This window comes from Anomaloglossus baeobatrachus, chromosome 11 (assembly GCF_048569485.1).
Source record: "Anomaloglossus baeobatrachus isolate aAnoBae1 chromosome 11, aAnoBae1.hap1, whole genome shotgun sequence".
Taxonomy (NCBI): domain Eukaryota; kingdom Metazoa; phylum Chordata; class Amphibia; order Anura; family Aromobatidae; genus Anomaloglossus; species Anomaloglossus baeobatrachus.
In genome coordinates, this window is record NC_134363.1 from 3,823,490 (window position 1) to 3,844,536 (window position 21,047).

At 50.9% G+C, this 21,047-nt stretch overlaps 1 protein-coding gene across 2 annotated transcripts in view; it reads left to right on the top strand.

Moving 5' to 3' along the window:
• LOC142256887 (chloride channel protein ClC-Kb-like) overlaps positions 1 to 21,047 on the top strand; it is a 65,796-nt gene that overhangs the window by 19,259 nt on the left and 25,490 nt on the right. Inside the window, exons 2-9 of one of the 2 annotated variants that reach the window (XM_075328849.1) lie at positions 6,828 to 7,112; positions 14,875 to 15,003; positions 15,076 to 15,204; positions 15,559 to 15,698; positions 15,776 to 15,853; positions 15,929 to 16,007; positions 16,084 to 16,209; positions 17,876 to 17,960. In XM_075328849.1, the coding sequence (XP_075184964.1) occupies positions 7,013 to 7,112; positions 14,875 to 15,003; positions 15,076 to 15,204; positions 15,559 to 15,698; positions 15,776 to 15,853; positions 15,929 to 16,007; positions 16,084 to 16,209; positions 17,876 to 17,960 (866 nt within the window). In that variant the 5' untranslated portion in view covers positions 6,828 to 7,012. Of the gene's footprint in view, positions 1 to 6,827; positions 7,113 to 14,874; positions 15,004 to 15,075; positions 15,205 to 15,558; positions 15,699 to 15,775; positions 16,008 to 16,083; positions 16,210 to 17,875; positions 17,961 to 21,047 lie in introns of both variants that reach the window. The other variant, XM_075328848.1, reaches the window with a different exon arrangement.

The following is a 21,047-nucleotide window of genomic DNA, read 5'->3' on the forward strand; positions in this document are numbered from 1 at the left end:
AGCAGCTTCTGTGGCTGCTCCTGTCCTAAATGAGTGTGAAGTGAATGCATTTGGAGACTCTCCCAATATTGTCAGGCATTTTTTAAGAACTGCTGTGAATTGAAATTGTGACAATGACTTACAATCCTCATGAATTAGTAATGAACCTTGGATATTTGGCCTTATTGAGACATAGTTTCTAAAACAGATGACCGGGCAGGCCCTGGAACCGCTTAAATGAAACAATGTGATCCATTTTCCTCTACCCTGTTGATCAGTTTTTGACTTTGCCAGAAAACATTCCAATCTGTCTGTGTACTGATGCACGTCCTCGGCTTGTAGACCCCCTCTGTCTGTGTACTGATGCACGTCCTCAGCTTGTAGACCCCCTCTGTCTGTGTACTGATGCACGTCCTCGGCTTGTAGACCCCCTCTGTCTGTGTACTGATGCATGTCCTCGGCTTGTAGACCCCGTCTGTCTGTGTACTGATGCATGTCCTCGGCTTGTAGACCCCCTCTGTCTGTGTACTGATGCACGTCCTCGTCTTGTAGACCCCCTCTGTCTGTGTACTGATGCACGTCCTCGGCTTGTAGACCCCCTCTGTCTGTGTACTGATGCATGTCCTCAGCTTGTAGACCCCGTCTGTCTGTGTACTGATGCATGTCTTCGGCTTGTAGACCCCGTCTGTCTGTGTACTGATGCACGTCCTCGTCTTGTAGACCCCCTCTGTCTGTGTACTGATGCACGTCCTCGGCTTGTAGACCCCGTCTGTCTGTGTACTGATGCATGTCTTCGGCTTGTAGACCCCCTCTGTCTGTGTACTGATGCACGTCCTCGGCTTGTAGACCCCGTCTGTCTGTGTACTGATGCATGTCCTCAGCTTGTTGATAGTAAAATGTCTGGATTAGCTTTTTGGTTTAAGTTGCACGACTTCACTGATTACACAAAGCATTTTTTAGTTAAGCAGGTCCTAAAGGGTTACAGGAAAAGTTGTAAAAGGACCAGAGATAAACGGCGTCCGATTTCTTTCCAGTTATTGCAGCAGATACTGAGTGTACTAGGCCGAGTCTGGAGCAGTCCCTTTGAAGTGTTTCTCTTTAGTTGTGCATTCACACTGGCCTTTTCTGGAGCTTTTAGAATCAGCGAGTTAGTGTCGAGTAGCTCCACCAGAAGTGGGGGTCTACAAGCCGAGGACGTGCATCAGTACACAGACAGAGGGGGTCTACAAGCTGAGGACATGCATCAGTACACAGACAGAGGGGGTCTACAAGACAAGGACGTGCATCAGTACACAGACAGAGGGGGTCTACAAGCCGAGGACGTGCATCAGTACACAGACAGAGGGGGTCTACAAGCCGAGGACGTGCATCAGTACACAGACAGACGGGGTCTACAAGACGAGGACATGCATCAGTACACAGACAGAGGGGGTCTACAAGCCGAGGACGTGCATCAGTACACAGACAGAGGGGGTCTACAAGCCGAGGACGTGCATCAGTACACAGACAGAGGGGGTCTACAAGCCGAGGACGTGCATCAGTACACAGACAGAGGGGGTCTACAAGCCGAGGACGTGCATCAGTACACAGACAGAGGGGGTCTACAAGCCGAGGACGTGCATCAGTACACAGACAGAGGGGGTCTACAAGACGAGGACGTGCATCAGTACACAGACAGAGGGGGTCTACAAGCCGAGGACGTGCATCAGTACACAGACAGAGGGGGTCTACAAGACGAGGACGTGCATCAGTACACAGACAGAGGGGGTCTACAAGCCGAGGACATGCATCAGTACACAGACAGAGGGGGTCTACAAGCTGAGGACGTGCATCAGTACACAGACAGAGGGGGTCTACAAGCTGAGGACATGCATCAGTACACAGACAGACGGGGTCTACAAGCTGAGGACATGCATCAGTACACAGACAGAGGGGGTCTACAAGCCGAGGACATGCATCAGTACACAGACAGACGGGGTCTACAAGCCGAGGACGTGCATCAGTACACAGACAGAGGGGGTCTACAAGCCGAGGACATGCATCAGTACACAGACAGAGGGGGTCTACAAGCTGAGGACGTGCATCAGTACACAGACAGAGGGGGTCTACAAGCCGAGGACGTGCATCAGTACACAGACAGAGGGGGTCTACAAGCCGAGGACGTGCATCAGTACACAGACAGAGGGGGTCTACAAGCCGAGGACGTGCATCAGTACACAGACAGACTGGGTCTACAAGCCGAGGACGTGCATCAGTACACAGACAGATTGGAATGTTTTCTGGCAAAGTCAAAAACTGATCAACAGGGTAGAGGAAAATGGATCACATTGTTTCCTTTAAGCGGGTCCAGGGCCTGCCCGGTCATCTGTTTTAGAAACTATGTCTCAATAAGGCCAAATATCCAAGGTTCATTACTAATTCATGAGGATTGTAAGTCATTGTCACAATTTCAATTCACAGCAGTTCTTAAAAAATGCCTGACAATATTGGGAGAGTCTCCAAATGCATTCACTTCACACTCATTTAGGATAGGAGCAGCCACAGAAGCTGCTAGATGGGGCTTAGGGCCTGACATAGTTAAAAAAATCGGGAGATGGGAATCGAGCAGATTTAAGAGCTACATTAGATTGCATTTATTATAAATGGCGTACATGTATATATATGTGTACATTTTGGTAATCTTATAGTAGTTGTGTCTTCATTTAGATAATTGTGTGATAATTGTGTTTTTGTTTTTTGTTTTAGCTGAACAGCAATGCCTGGTTTGGATCATGGGACATTCATTTGTTTTTTGGGGGGCCTTACGTGCAGCAGTCAGGCCTAATGGCAAACAGTTGGGGTTGCCCAGTTCCTTGGCACGGGTGACATGGATAGGAAAGAGGGGAATGCAGTGGCATCAGCTGTTAAAAGAAATCCAGTATCATGTGGAGTTCTACCGCCCCCCGGACGTCTTACTTATCCATTCAGGTGGTAATGATTTAGCAATAAGAACATCAAGACATTTAGTTAGGAACATAAAGCTCGATATGTTGAATTTATGGAGGTCTTACCCAGAAACAGTGGTGGTCTGGTCGGATATAGTAGCTAGACAAATGTGGAGAACAGCGCGATCAGTGGCTCGCATCAATAATACAAGGATAAAAGTTAATAAAAAAATAACAAAATTTGTGTTGGAAAACGGAGGGGTGGCCATACGTCACCAGATGCTGGAAAATACAAAGGAACAATTTTGGAGAGATGATAAGGTACATCTTAATGACATTGGCATTGATATACGGATGTTGGGAATACAAGAAGGAGTAGAACGAGCCATTAAGTTGTGGAGGAACTCACTCTTGTAAGGTGTCACAAGAGCGAGTCTTGGCGGGATGTGGTTGTTTAAACCCCCTCTTTGTTGGTTGGAGAATTATGTTTTTAATGGGGTCCCTGGGCCAGAGCTCAGCGGACAGTGGAATATGGGTCCCTGGGGAGGAGCTCAGTGGACAGTGGAATAGATGGGTCCCTGGGGAGGAGCTCAGCGGACACAAGGAAAATGATCAAGGGGTATACCCAGATTCCCCCTTGAGCTAGGTGTACACGGCGGAGGGGGATATGGGGCTGGGATTTATAACAACCACATCTCTGGGCCGATAATCTCGTTTTTTTCTTGTTGATGTTTTTTCTTATAAAAAATAAAGGGCTGCTGTGGCCAAAATTTTAATCCATGTCACGCAGTGTGTGGTGTCTTATTTATTAGGTTACCAGGAGCGCAATTCACTAGTCCATCAGTCATGTCCTGTATACTGGGTGTAATCCTCAGTATCTGTATTATTCTGTATATATACACTGCACAGTACCACTTCTCCTGTCCTGTATACTGGGTGTAATCCTCAGTATCTGTATTATTCTGTATATATACACTGCACAGTACCACTTCTCCTGTCCTGTATACTGGGTGTAATCCTCAGTATCTGTATTATTCTGTATATATACACTGCACAGTACCACTTCTCCTGTCCTGTATACTGGGTGTAATCCTCAGTATCTGTATTATTCTGTATATATACACTGCACAGTACCACTTCTCCTGTCCTGTATACTGGGTGTAATCCTCAGTATCTGTATTATTCTGTATATATACACTGCACAGTACCACTTCTCCTGTCCTGTATACTGGGTGTAATCCTCAGTATCTGTATTATTCTGTATATATACACTGCACAGTGCCACTTTTCCTGTCCTGTATACTAGGTGTAATCCTCAGTATCTGTATTATTCTGTATATATACACTGCACAGTACCACTCCTCCTGTCCTGTATACTGGGTGTAATCCTCAGTATCTGTATTATTCTGTATATATACACTGCACAGTGCCACTTCTCCTGTCCTGTATACTGGGTGTAATCCTCAGTATCTGTATTATTCTGTATATATACACTGCACAGTACCACTTCTCCTGTCCTGTATACTGGGTGTAATCCTCAGTATCTGTATTATTCTGTATATATACACTGCACAGTGCCACTTCTCCTGTCCTGTATACTGGGTGTAATCCTCAGTATCTGAATTATTCTGTATATATACACTGCACAGTACCACTTCTCCTGTCCTGTATACTGGGTGTAATCCTCAGTGTCTGTATTATTCTGTATATATACACTGCACAGTGCCACTTCTCCTGTCCTGTATACTGGGTGTAATCCTCAGTACCTGTATTATTCTGTATATATACACTGCACAGTACCACTTCTCCTGTCCTGTATACTGGGTGTAATCCTCAGTATCTGTATTATTCTGTATATATACACTGCACAGTACCACTTCTCCTGTCCTGTATACTGGGTGTAATCCTCAGTATCTGTATTATTCTGTATATATACACTGCACAGTACCACTTCTCCTGTCCTGTATATACACACTGCACAGTACCACTTCTCCTGTCCTGTATATACACTGCACAGTACCACTTCTCCTGTCCTGTATATACACTGCACAGTACCACTTCTCCTGTCCTGTATATACACTGCACAGTACCACTCCTGCTGTCTTGTATATACATTGCACAGTACCACTCCTGCTGTCTTGTATATACACTGCACAGTACCACTTCTCCTGTCCTGTATATACACTGCACAGTACCACTTCTCCTGTCCTGTATATACACTGCACAGTACCACTCCTGCTGTCTTGTATATACACTGCACAGTACCACTCCTGCTGTCTTGTATATACACTGCACAGTACCACTTCTCCTGTCCTGTATATACACTGCACAGTACCACTTCTCCTGTCCTGTATACTGGGTGTAATCCTCAGTATCTGTATTATTCTGTATATATACACTGCACAGTACCACTCCTCCTGTCCTGTATACTGAGTGTAATCCTCAGTGTCTGTATTATTCTGTATATATACACTGCACAGTACCACTCCTGCTGTCCTGTATATATACACTGCACAGTACCACTCCTGCTGTCCTGTATATATACACTGCACAGTACCACTTCTCCTGTCCTGTATATATACACTGCACAGTACCACTTCTCCTGTCCTGTATATATACACTGCACAGTACCACTTCTCCTGTCCTGTATACTGGGTGTAATCCTCAGTGTCTGTATTATTCTGTATATATACACTGCACAGTACCACTTCTCCTGTCCTGTATACTGGGTGTAATCCTCAGTATCTGTATTATTCTGTATATATACACTGCACAGTACCACTTCTCCTGTCCTGTATACTGGGTGTAATCCTCAGTATCTGTATTATTCTGTATATATACACTGCACAGTACCACTTCTCCTGTCCTGTATACTGGGTGTAATCCTCAGTATCTGTATTATTCTGTATATATACACTGCACAGTACCACTTCTCCTGTCCTGTATACTGGGTGTAATCCTCAGTACCTGTATTATTCTGTATATATACACTGCACAGTACCACTTCTCCTGTCCTGTATACTGGGTGTAATCCTCAGTATCTGTATTATTCTGTATATATACACTGCACAGTACCACTTCTCCTGTCCTGTATACTGGGTGCAATCCTCAGTATCTGTATTATTCTGTATATACACACTGCACAGTACCACTTCTCCTGTACTGTATACTGGGAGTACTCCTCAGTGTCTGTATTATTCTGTATATATACACTGCACAGTACCGCTTCTCCTGTCCTGTATACTGGGTGTAATCCTCAGTATCTGTATTATTCTGTATATATACACTGCACAGTACCACTTTTCCTGTCCTGTATACTGGGTGTAATCCTCAGTACCTGTAATATTCTGTATATATACACTGCACAGTACCACTTCTCCTGTCCTGTATACTGGGTGTAATCCTCAGTGTCTGTATTATTCTGTATATATACACTGCACAGTACCACTTCTCCTGTCCTGTATACTGGGTGTAATCCTCAGTACCTGTATTATTCTGTATATATACACTGCACAGTACCACTTCTCCTGTCCTGTATACTGGGTGTAATCCTCAGTATCTGTATTATTCTGTATATATACACTGCACAGTACCACTTCTCCTGTCCTGTATACTGGGTGTAATCCTCAGTGTCTGTATTATTCTGTATATATACACTGCACAGTACCACTTCTCCTGTCCTGTATACTGGGTGTAATCCTCAGTGTCTGTATTATTCTGTATATATACAATGCACAGTACCACTTCTCCTGTCCTGTATACTGGGTGTAATCCTCAGTGTCTGTATTATTCTGTATATATACACTGCACAGTACCACTTCTCCTGTCCTGTATATATACATTGCACAGTACCACTTCTCCTGTATTATATAACAATATATAATGTCTTCTGTCTTTGGTGTCGTTCACTGTCTCGTTCCTCAGGAGCTGGAATCATACGGAGATTATTTTCTATCTCTCCCATCATTTGGAGGATGTACAGCAGAGACCTCCGCTGATCACAAGAGCTTGCAATCTTCAGCAGACACCGTCCTGTCTCTTCGCACTCTCCTGTGATTGGCTGCTGGGGTCACTAGCACCTGAGGCTCTTGAGGCTTGTTGCTGGAGTTATGGAGTCGCTGGTGATTGAGCAGGGGCACGCAGAGGACAGGCTGCTGGCGAGGAAAGACGTGCTCAGACCTTTCCCGAAAACACGGAGGAGAATGAAAGGTGAGGACGGAGACCACCACGAGCCGGCATCATATAACAAGCTGCACGGATCCTGAATGGTGGGCGGAGACTCATGACCCCCAACTGTGGAAAATAATAACAGTACATCCCCCCACACACAGTATGATGTCCTCACAGTACATCCCCCCACACACAGTATAATGTCCTCACAGTACATTCCCCCACACACAGTATAATGTCCCCACAGTACATTCCCCCACACACAGTATAATGTCCTCACAGTACATTCCCCCACACACAGTATGATGTCCTCACAGTACATTCCCCCACACACAGTATAATGTCCCCACAGTACATTCCCCCCACACACAGTATGATGTCCTCACAGTACATTCCCCCCACACACAGTATGATGTCCTCACAGTACATTCCCCCACACACACAGTATGGTGTCCCCACAGTACATTCCCCCACACACAGTATGATGTCCTCACAGTACATTCCCCCCACACACAGTATGATGTCCTCACAGTACATTCCCCCCACACACAGTATGATGTCCTCACAGTACATTCCCCCCACACACAGTATGATGTCCTCACAGTACATTCCCCCCACACACAGTATGATGTCCTCACAGTACATTCCCCCACACACACAGTATGGTGTCCCCACAGTACATTCCCCCACACACAGTATGATGTCCTCACAGTACATTCCCCCCACACACAGTATGATGTCCTCACAGTACATTCCCCCCACACACAGTATGATGTCCTCACAGTACATTCCCCCCACACACAGTATGATGTCCTCACAGTACATTCGCCCACACACAGTATGATGTCCTCACAGTACATTCCCCCACACACAGTATGATGTCCTCACAGTACATTCCCCCCACACACACAGTATGATGTCCTCACAGTACATTCCCCCACACACAGTATGATGTCCTCACAGTACATTCCCCCACACACAGTATGATGTCCTCACAGTACATTCCCCCCACACACAGTATGATGTCCTCACAGTACATTCCCCCCACACACAGTATGATGTCCTCACAGTACATTCCCCCCACACACAGTATGATGTCCTCACAGTACATTCCCCCCACACACAGTATGATGTCCTCACAGCACATTCCCCCACACACACAGTATGATGTCCTCACAGTACATTCGCCCACACACAGTATGATGTCCTCACAGTACATTCCCCCCCACACAGTATGATGTCCTCACAGTACATTCGCCCACACACAGTATGATGTCCTCACAGTACATTCCCCCACACACAGTATGATGTCCTCACAGTACATTCCCCCCACACACACAGTATGATGTCCTCACAGTACATTCCCCCACACACAGTATGATGTCCTCACAGTACATTCCCCCACACACAGTATGATGTCCTCACAGTACATTCCCCCCACACACAGTATGATGTCCTCACAGTACATTCCCCCCACACACAGTATGATGTCCTCACAGTACATTCCCCCCACACACAGTATGATGTCCTCACAGTACATTCCCCCCACACACAGTATGATGTCCTCACAGCACATTCCCCCACACACACAGTATGATGTCCTCACAGTACATTCCCCCACACACAGTATGATGTCCTCACAGTACATTCCCCCCACACACAGTATGATGTCCTCACAGTACATTCCCCCCACACACAGTATGATGTCCTCACAGTACATTCCCCCCACACACAGTATGATGTCCTCACAGTACATTCCCCCCACACACAGTATGATGTCCTCACAGTACATTCCCCCCACACACAGTATGATGTCCCCACAGTACATTCCCCCCACACACAGTATGATGTCCTCACAGTACATTCCCCCACACACAGTATGATGTCCTCACAGTACATTCCCCCACACACAGTATGATGTCCTCACAGTACATTCCCCCACACACAGTATGATGTCCTCACAGTACATTCCCCCACACACAGTATGATGTCCTCACAGTACATTCCCCCACACACAGTATGATGTCCTCACAGTACATTCCCCCCCACACACAGTATAATGTCCTCACAGTACATTCCCCCACACACAGTATGATGTCCTCACAGTACATTCCCCACACACACAGTATAATGTCCTCACAGTACATTCCCCACACACAGTATGATGTCCTCACAGTACATTCCCCCACACACAGTATGATGTCCCCACAGTACATTCCCCCACACACAGTATGATGTCCTCACAGTACATTCCCCCACACACAGTATGATGTCCCCACAGTATATTCACCCCACACACAGTATGTCATCACAGTACATTCCCCCCCACACAGTATGATGTCCCCACAGTACATTCCCCCACACACAGTATAATGTCCTCACAATACATTTCCCCACACACAGTATGATGTCCCCACAGTACATTCCCCCACACACAGTATGATGTCCCCACAGTACATTCCCCCACACACAGTATGATGTCCTCACAGTACATTCCCCCACACACAGTATGATGTCCCCACAGTATATTCACCCCACACACAGTATGATGTAGTCACAGTACATTCCCCCCACACACAGTATGATGTCCTCACAGTACATTCCCTCCACACACAGTATGATGTCCTCACAGTACATTCCCCCACACACAGTATGATGTTATCACAGTACATTCCCCCCCACACAGTATGATGTCCCCACAGTACATTCCCCCACACACAGTATGATGTCCTCACAGTACATTCCCCCACACACAGTATGATGTCCTCACAGTACATTCCCCCACACACACAGTATGGTGTCCCCACAGTACATTCCCCCCACACACAGTATGATGTCCTCACAGTACATTCCCCCACACACAGTATGATGTCCTCACAGTACATCCCCCCACACACAGTATGATGTCCTCACAGTACATTCCCCCACACACAGTATGATGTCCTCACAGTACATTCCCCCACACACAGTATGATGTCCTCACAGTACATTCCCCCACACACACAGTATGGTGTCCCCACAGTACATTCCCCCCACACACAGTATGATGTCCTCACAGTACATTCCCCCACACACAGTATGATGTCCTCACAGTACATTCCCCCACACACAGTATGATGTCCTCGCAGTACATTCCTCCACACACACAGTATGATGTCCTCACAGTACATTCCCCCCACACACAGTATGATGTCCCCACAGTATATTCCCCCACACACAGTATGATGTCCTCACAGTACATTCCCCCACACACAGTATGATGTCCTCACAGTACATTCCCCCCCACACACAGTATAATGTCCTCACAGTACATTCCCCCACACACAGTATGATGTCCTCACAGTACATTCCCCACACACACAGTATAATGTCCTCACAGTACATTCCCCACACACAGTATGATGTCCTCACAGTACATTCCCCCACACACAGTATGATGTCCCCACAGTACATTCCCCCACACACAGTATGATGTCCTCACAGTACATTCCCCCACACACAGTATGATGTCCTCACAGTACATTCCCCCACACACAGTATGATGTCCTCACAGTACATTCCCCACACACACAGTATAATGTCCTCACAGTACATTCCCCCCACACACAGTATGATGTCCCCACAGTACATCCCCCCCACACACAGTATGATGTCCTCACAGTACATTCCCCCCACACACAGTATGATTTTCCCACAGTACATCCCCCCACACACAGTATGATATCCCCACAGTACATTCCCCCACACACAGTATGATATCCCCACAGTACATTCCCCCCACACACAGTATGATATCCCCACAGTACATCCCCCCACACACAGTATGATGTCCCCACACTACATTCCCCCACACACAGTATGATGTCCCCACAGTACATCCCCCCACACACAGTATGATATCCCCACAGTACATTCCCCCACACACAGTATGATGTCCCCACAGTACATCCCCCCCACACACAGTATGATGTTCTCACAGTACATTCCCCCACACACAGTATGATGTCCCCACAGTACATTCCCCCCCACACACAGTATGATGTCCTCACAGTACATTCCCCCACACACAGTATGATGTCCTCACAGTACATTCCCCCCACACACAGTATGATGTCCTCACAGTACATTCCCCCACACACAGTATGATGTCCCCACAGTACATTCCCCCCCCACACACAGTATGATGTCCCCACAGTACATTCCCCCCACACACAGTATGATGTCCTCACAGTACATTCCCCCACACACAGTATGATGTCCTCACAGTACATTCCCCCCACACACAGTATGATGTCCTCACAGCACATTCCCCCACACACAGTATGATGTCCCCACAGTACATTTCCCCCACACACAGTATGATGTCCCCACAGTACATTCCCCCCCACACACAGTATGATTTCCCCACAGTACATTCCCCCACCCACAGTATGATGTCCTCACAGTACATTCCCCCACACACAGTATGATGTCCCCACAGTACATTTCCCCCACACACCGTATGATGTCCTCACAGCACATTCCCCCACACACAGTATGATGTCCCCACAGTACATTCCCCCCACACACAGTATGATGTCCTCACAGTACATTCCCCCCCCACACACAGTATGATTTCCCCACAGTACATTCCCCCACACACAGTATGATGTCCTCACAGTACATTCCCCCACACACAGTATGATGTCCTCACAGTACATTCCCCCACACACAGTATGATGTCCTCACAGTACATTCCCCCACACACAGTATGATGTCCCCACAGTACATTCCCCCACACACAGTATGATGTCCCCACAGTACATTCCCCCACACACAGTATGATGTCCCCACAGTACATTCCCCCCACACACAGTATGATGTCCCCACAGTACATTCCCCCCCACACACAGTATGATGTCCCCACAGTACATTCCCCCCACACACAGTATGATGTCCTCACAGCACATTCCCCCACACACAGTATGATGTCCTCACAGTACATTCTCCCCACACACAGTATGATGTCCTCACAGTACATTCCCCCCACACACAGTATGATGTCCTCACAGCACATTCCCCCACACACAGTATGATGTCCCCACAGTACATTCCCCCCACACACAGTATGATGTCCTCACAGTACATTCCCCCACACACAGTATGATGTCCTCACAGTACATTCCCCCACACACAGTATGATGTCCCCACAGTATATTCACCCCACACACAGTATGTCATCACAGTACATTCCCCCCCACACAGTATGATGTCCCCACAGTACATTCCCCCACACACAGTATAATGTCCTCACAATACATTTCCCCACACACAGTATGATGTCCCCACAGTACATTCCCCCACACACAGTATGATGTCCCCACAGTACATTCCCCCACACACAGTATGATGTCCTCACAGTACATTCCCCCACACACAGTATGATGTCCCCACAGTATATTCACCCCACACACAGTATGATGTAATCACAGTACATTCCCCCCACACACAGTATGATGTCCTCACAGTACATTCCCTCCACACACAGTATGATGTCCTCACAGTACATTCCCCCACACACAGTATGATGTTATCACAGTACATTCCCCCCCACACAGTATGATGTCCCCACAGTACATTCCCCCACACACAGTATGATGTCCTCACAGTACATTCCCCCACACACAGTATGATGTCCTCACAGTACATTCCCCCCCACACACAGTATAATGTCCTCACAGTACATTCCCCCCACACAGTATGATGTCCTCACAGTACATTCCTCCACACACAGTATAATGTCCTCACAGTACATTCCCCCACACACAGTATGATGTCCTCACAGTACATTCCCCCACACACAGTATGATGTCCTCACAGTACATTCCCCCCACACACAGTATGATGTCCTCACAGTACATTCCCCCACACACACAGTATAATGTCCTCACAGTACATTCCCCCCACACACAGTATAATGTCCTCACAGTACATTCCCCCACACACAGTATGATGTCCTCACAGTACATTCCCCCACACACAGTATGATGTCCTCACAGTACATTCCCCCACACACACAGTATAATGTCCTCACAGTACATTCCCCCACACACAGTATGATGTCCTCACAGTACATTCCCCCCACACACAGTATGATGTCCTCACAGTACATTCCCCCACACACAGTATGATGTCCTCACAGTACATTCCCCACACACACAGTATAATGTCCTCACAGTACATTCCCCCACACACAGTATAAAGTCCTCACAGTACATTCCCCCCACACACAGTATGATGTCCTCACAGTACATTCCCCCCCCACACAGTATGATGTCCTCACAGTACATTCCCCCACACACAGTATGATGTCCTCACAGTACATTCCCCCCACACAGTATGATGTCCTCACAGTACATTCCCCCACACACAGTATGATGTCATCACAGTACATTCCCCCACACACAGTATGATGTCATCACAGTACATTCCCCCACACACAGTATGATGTCCTCACAGTATATTCCCCCATACACACAGTATGATGTCATCACAGTACATTGCCCCCACACTCAGTATGATGTCCTCACAGTACATTCCCCCCACACACAGTATGATGTCCTCACAGTACATTCCCCCACACACAGTATGATGTCCTCACAGTACATTCCCCCACACACAGTATGATGTCCTCACAGTACATTCCCCCACACACAGTATGATGTCCTCACAGTACATTCCCCCACACACAGTATGATGTCCCCACAGTACATTCCCCCCACACACAGTATAATGTCCTCACAGTACATTCCCCCACACACAGTATAATGTCCCCACAGTACATTCCCCCACACACAGTATGATGTCCTCACAGTACATTTCCCCCCACACACAGTATGATGTCCTCACAGTACATTCCCCCACACACAGTATGATGTCCTCACAGTACATTCCCCACACACACAGTATGATGTCCTCACAGTACATTCCCCCACACACAGTATGATGTCCTCACAGTACATTTCCCCACACACAGTATAATGTCCTCACAGTACATCCCCACACACACAGTATGATGTCCTCACAGTACATTCCCCCCACACACAGTATAATGTCCTCACAGTACATTCCCCCCACACACAGTATAATATCCTCACAGTACATTCTCCCCACACACAGTATAATGTCCTCACAGTACATTCCCCCCACACACAGTATAATGTCCTCACAGTACATTCCCCCCACACACAGTATGATGTCCCCACAGTACATTCCCCACACACAGTATGATGTCATCACAGTACATTGCCCCCACACACAGTATAATATCCTCACAGTACATTCTCCCCACACACAGTATAATGTCCTCACAGTACATTCCCCCCACACACAGTATAATATCCTCACAGTACATTCTCCCCACACACAGTATAATGTCCTCACAGTACATTCCCCCCACACACAGTATAATGTCCTCACAGTACATTCCCCCCACACACAGTATGATGTCCCCACAGTACATTCCCCACACACAGTATGATGTCCCCACAATACATTCCCCCACACACAGTATGATGTCCTCACAGTACATTCCCCCCCACACACAGTATAATGTCTGTACATAGTTGAGTAGGATCTGCTGGTCCCCGACCTCCCGGGTAGCTGGGTTTGAACTGTCCGTCTGCGTCCAGTGCAGTTGTGGATATGGCAGAGGGGATTTTGGGGTGATTGTAGTGAGCTGGGAACGTCTTGATCAGTTTGAAGTGTGGAGGAGTGCAGAGATTCCTTGTAAGAAGGTCCTGAGTCGTCTTTCTTTCCGCAGCGTTCCTCCAGGGGGTGAAGGCCATACTGTTCCGCGTGGGCGATGACTGGTATTTCCTCTTTGCTCTGGGGGTCATCATGGCTCTCATAAGCTTCACCATGGACTTCACCGTCTCCAAATTACTGAACGGTATACGCTCCCCTCCACTTATATTCCCAGGTCCTCTGCGCCTCATGCCTAATCCTTCATGTCTCCGCACAGCTCATCGGTGGCTCCAGCAGGAACTGGGGGACTACAGCCTGCTCCGATACCTCTCCTGGGTGGTGTACCCCATCGCCCTGGTCGCCTTCTCCACCGGCTTTGCTCAGAGTATCACCCCTCACTCCGGGGGTAAGATCTTTAATAATTGAGAAATTATATCCCATGATGCATCACTGCCTGCAGACGTTATGCAAATTTTTACCCACTTGGTAAAGTGGTATCATATGACCTGATCATTCCATAAGTGGGAGGAGCTTGACGTTTAACTGTTGTGGAATTAGGAAATTCAAACTGCTACAATGTAGTGTGTAACCATGACGACAGGGGGGGCAAGCACTGAGAGGTGGAGCCTATACACAATAGGGTGGGCAGATTAACACATGGGGGGGTTACAGAATTAGGTGTCCATGTGTCAGGTGAGGTGCTGCAGCGATGACAAGTTTTGGGCACAGGAATGGCGCGATTATTTCTCTGTATCCACAGGCTCAGGAATCCCGGAGCTGAAGACCATCCTCACCGGGGTCATCCTGGAGGAATATCTCACCATCAAGAACTTTGGGGCCAAGGTGGTGGGCCTGACCTGCACCCTGGCCGCGGGCAGCACCATATTCCTGGGTAAAGTGGTGAGTGCTGGTGCCCTCGGTAGGGGACCCCTGACAGACGCCAGTGCACAGCTGAGGGGGTCTTCCTGTCATTCCAGGGTCCCTTTGTCCATCTGTCCAGCATGATCGCTGCGTACCTCGGACGGATGAGGACGTCAGTCACCGGACAATATGAGGTCTGTAGCCCTATGTCCAGCAGGGGGCAGTGCTGCAGCTTCATTTCCACCATGACCCTACTGATATCTCCACAGAACAAGAGCAAGGAGCACGAGATGCTGGTGGCCGCGGCGGCCGTTGGCGTCTCCACCGTCTTTGGCGCGCCCATTAGCGGTAGGTGATCTCACCTTTTCTGTTTCCTATATCCTGGTCCATTAATGATGGCGTCAGTGACCGGTGATCTCTGCAGGCGTGCTCTTCAGCGTGGAGGTGATGTCATCGCATTTCGCCGTGCGCAATTATTGGCGCGGATTCTTCGCTGCGACTTGTGGAGCATTTATGTTCCGTCTTTTAGCCGTGTTCAACAGCGAGCAAGGTAAAGCCGAGGCTGAATCCAAGACCACCTACCCCGAAGCCAGGGCAGGGTCAGCGGAGGCTGAGAGCAGAGTCCAGGGTCAGCGGAGGCTGAGAGCAGAGTCCAAGGTCAGCGGAGGCTGGGAGCAGAGTCCAGGGTCAGCGGAGGCTGGGAGCAGAGTCCAGGGTCAGCGGAGGCTGGGAGCAGAGTCCAGGGTCAGCGGAGGCTGGGAGCAGAGTCCAGGGTCAGCGGAGGCTGGGAGCAGAGTCCAGGGTCAGCGGAGGCTGGGAGCAGAGTCCAGGGTCAGCGGAGGCTGGGAGCAGAGGCCGGGGTCAGCGGAGGCTGGGAGCAGAGGCCGGGGTCAGCGGAGGCTGGGAGCAGAGGCCGGGGTTGTTGGAGGCTGGGAGTAGAGGGCGGGGCTGTTGGAGGCTGGGAGCAGAGGGCGGGGCTGTTGGAGGCTGGGAGCAGAGGGCGGGGCTGTTGGAGGCTGGGAGTAGAGGGCGGGGCTGTTGGAGGCTGGGAGCAGAGGCCAGGGTCAGTGGAGGCTGGGAGCAGAGGCCGGGGCTGTTGGAGGCTGGGAGTAGAGGGCGGGGCTGTTGGAGGCTGGGAGCAGAGGGCGGGGCTGTTGGAGGCTGGGAGTAGAGAGCGGGGCTGTTGAAGGCTGGGAGCAGAGGCCGGGGTCAGCGGAGGCTGGGAGCAGAGGGCGGGGCTGTTGGAGGCTGGGAGCAGAGGCCAGGGTCAGTGGAGGCTGGGAGCAGAGGGCGGGGCTGTTGGAGGCTGGGAGTAGAGAGCGGGGCTGTTGGAGGCTGGGAGTAGAGAGCGGGGCTGTTGGAGGCTGGGAGTAGAGAGCGGGGCTGTTGGAGGCTGGGAGTAGAGGGCGGGGCTGTTGGAGGCTGGGAGTAGAGGGCGGGGCTGTTGGAGGCTGGGAGCAGAGGCCGGGGTCAGTGGAGGCTGGGAGCAGAGGGCGGGGCTGTTGGAGGCTGGGAGCAGAGGCCAGGGTCAGTGGAGGCTGGGAGCAGAGGGCGGGGCTGTTGGAGGCTGGGAGTAGAGGGCGGGGCTGTTGGAGGCTGGGAGTAGAGAGCGGGGCTGTTGGAGGCTGGGAGTAGAGAGCGGGGCTGTTGGAGGCTGGGAGTAGAGGGCGGGGCTGTTGGAGGCTGGGAGCAGAGGCCGGGGTCAGCGGAGGCTGGGAGTAGAGGGCGGGGCTGTTGGAGGCTGGGAGTAGAGAGCGGGGCTGTTGGAGGCTGGGAGCAGAGGCCGGGGTCAGCGGAGGCTGGGAGCAGAGGGCGGGGTCAGCGGAGGCTGGGAGCAGAGGCCGGGGTCAGCGGAGGCTGGGAGCAGAGGGCGGGGTCAGCGGAGGCTGGGAGCAGTGGCCGGGGTCAGCAGAGGCTGGGAGCAGAGGCCGGGGCTGTTGGAGGCTGGGAGCAGAGGCCAGGGTCAGCGGAGGCTGGGAGCAGAGGGCGGGGCTGTTGGAGGCTGGGAGCAGTGGCCGGGGTCAGCAGAGGCTGGGAGCAGAGGCCGGGGCTGTTGGAGGCTGGGAGCAGTGGCCGGGGTCAGCAGAGGCTGGGAGCAGAGGGCGGGGCTGTTGGAGGCTGGGAGCAGAGGCCAGGGTCAGCGGAGGCTGGGAGCAGAGGGCGGGGCTGTTGGAGGCTGGGAGCAATGTGTGAATTGTAGCTTTCTTTACTCCTAGAGACGATCTCTGCCGTCTTCAAAACCAACTTTAAGATCACCTTCCCCTTTGACCTCCCGGAGACTTTCTTCTACATGATCCTGGGGTGAGGACGAGCGCGGCCTCTGATCCCCCAATACTTACTGGCCGTTATATGCGCAACGTGATGACTATGAAACACAAAATAACCGCAAAACTGTCCTCCTCCTCTACAAGGAGGTCCCACCAAAAACTGGGCACACGTGAACCCAGCTCCACTCCTCCAGACTCCTCTGTCCTCTTCCTCCAGACTCCTCTGTCCTCTTCCTCCAGATTCCTCTGTCCTCCTCCTCCAGACTCCTCTGTCCTCCTCCTCCAGACTCCTCTGTCCTCCTCCTCCAGACTCCTCTGTCCTCTTCCTCCAGACTCCTCTGTCCTCCTCCTCCAGACTCCTCTGTCCTCCTCCTCCAGACTCCTCTGTCCTCCTCCAGACTCCTCTGTCCTCTTCCTCCTCCAGACTCCTCTGTTCTCCTCCAGACTCCTCTGTCCTCCTCCTCCAGACTCCTCTGTCCTTCTCCTCCAGACTCCTCTGTCCTTCTCCTCCAGACTCCTCTGTCCTTCTCCTCCAGTCTCCTCTGTCCTCTTCCTCCAGTCTCCTCTGTCCTCTTCCTCCAGTCTCCTCTGTCCTCTTCCTCCAGTCTCCTCTGTCCTCTTCCTCCAGTCTCCTCTGTCCTCTTCTGTCCTCCTTCAGACTCCTCTGTCCTCCTCCTCCAGACTCCTCTGTCCTCCTCCTCCAGACTCCTCTGTCCTCCTCCTCCAGACTCCTCTGTTCTCCTCCTCCACTCTCCTCTGTCCTCCTCCACTCTCCTCTTTCCTCCTCCTCCAGAATCCTCTGTCCTCTTCCTCCAGACTCCTCTGTCCTCTTTCAGACTCCTCTGTACTCCTTCTCCAGACTCCTCTGTACTCCTTCTCCAGACCCCTCTGTACTCCTTCTCCAGACTCCTCTGTCCTTCTCTTCCATCCAGACTCCTCTGTCCTCTTCCTCCAGACTCCTCTGTCCTCTTCCTCCAGACTCCTCTGTCCTCTGCCTCCAGACTCCTCTGTCCTCTGCCTCCAGACTCCTCTGTCCTCTGCCTCCAGACTCCTCTGTCCTCTGCCTCCAGACTCCTCTCTCCTCTGCCTCCAGACTCCTCTCTCCTCTTCCTCCAGACTCCTCTGTCCTTCTCCTCCAGACTCCTCTGTCCTTCTCCTCCAGACTCCTCTGTCCTTCTCCTCCAGACTCCTCTCTCCTCTTCCTCCAGACCCCTCAGTCCTTCTCCTCCAGACTCCTCTGTCTTCCTTCAGACTCCTCTGTCCTCCTCCTCCTCCAGACTCCTCTGTCCTCCTCCAGACTCCTCTGTCCTCCTCCAGACTCCTCTGTCCTCCTCCTCCAGACTCCTCTGTCCTCCTCCTCTAGACTCCTCTGTCCTCCTCCTCTAGACTCCTCTGTCCTTCTCCTCTAGACTCCTCTGTCCTTCTCTAGACTTCTCTGTTCTCCTCCTCCAGACTCCTCTGTTTTCCTCCTCTAGACTCCTCTGTCCTACTCCTCTAGACTCCTCTGTCCTCCTCCTCCAGACTCCTCTGTCCTCCTCCTCCTCCAGACTCCTCTGTCCTCTTCCAGACTCCTATGTCCTCTTCCTCCTCCAGACTCCTCTGTCCTCCTCCAGACTCCTCTGTCCTCCTCCAGACTCCTCTGTCCTCCTCCAGACTCCTCTGTCCTCTTCCTCCTCCAGACTCCTCTGCCCTCCTCCTCCAGACTCCTCTGCCCTCCTCCTCCAGACTCCTCTGTCCTCCTCCTCCAGACTCCTCTGTCCTCCTCCTCCAGACTCCTCTTCCTCCTCCAGACTCCTCTGTCCTCCTCCAGACTCCTCTGTCCTCCTCCAGACTCCTCTGTCCTCTTCCTCCTCCAGACTCCTCTGTCCTCTTCCTCCTCCAGACTCCTCTTCCTCCTCCAGACTCCTCTTCCTCCTCCAGACTCCTCTTCCTCCTCCAGACTCCTCTTCCTCCTCCAGACTCCTCTGTCCTCTTCCTCCTCCAGACTCCTCTGTCCTCTTCCTCCTCCAGACTCCTCTGTCCTCTTCCTCCTCCAGACTCCTCTGTTCTCTTCCTCCTCCAGACTCCTCTTCCTCCTCCAGACTCCTCTGTCCTCTTCCTCCTCCAGACTCCTCTGTCCTCTTCCTCCTCCAGACTCCTCTGTTCTCTTCCTCCTCCAGACTCCTCTGTCCTCTTCCTCCTCCAGACTCCTCTGTCCTCTTCCTCCTCCAGACTCCTCTGTCCTCTTCCTCCTCCAGACTCCTCTTCCTCCTCCAGACTCCTCTGTCCTCTTCCTCCTCCACACTCCTCTCTCCTCTTCCTCCTCCAGACTCCTCTGTCCTCTTCCTCCTCCAGACTCCTCTCTCCTCTTCCTCCTCCAGACTCCTCTGTCCTCTTCCTCCTCCAGACTCCTCTGTTCTCTTCCTCCTCCAGACTCCTCTGTTCTCTTCCTCCTCCAGACTCCTCTGTCCTCTTCCTCCTCCAGACTCCTCTTCCTCCTCCAGACTCCTCTGTCCTCTTCCTCCTCCAGACTCCTCTGTCCTCTTCCTCCTCCAGACTCCTCTGTCCTCTTCCTCCTCCAGACTCCTCTGTTCTCTTCCTCCTCCAGACTCCTCTGTCCTCTTCCTCCTCCAGACTCCTCTGTCCTCTTCCTCCTCCAGACTCCTCTGTCCTCTTCCTCCTCCAGACTCCTCTGTCCTCTTCCTCCTCCAGACTCCTCTGTCCTCTTCCTCCTCCAGACTCCTCTGTCCTCTTCCTCCTCCAGACTCCTCTGTCCTCTTCCTCCTCCAGACTCCTCTGTCCTCTTCCTCCTCCAGACTCCTCTTCCTCCTCCAGACTCCTCTGTCCTCTTCCTCCTCCAGACTCCTCTGTCCTCTTCCTCCTCCAGACTCCTCTGTCCTCTTCCTCCTCCAGACTCCTCTGTTCTCTTCCTCCTCCAGACTCCTCTGTCCTCTTCCTCCTCCAGACTCCTCTTCCTCCTCCAGACTCCTCTGTCCTCTTCCTCCTCCAGACTCCTCTGTCCTTTTCCTCCTCCAGACTCCTCTGTCCTCTTCCTCCTCCAGACTCCTCTGTCCTCTTCCTCCTCCAGACTCCTCTGTCCTCTTCCTCCTCCAGACTCCTCTTCCTCCTCCAGACTCCTCTG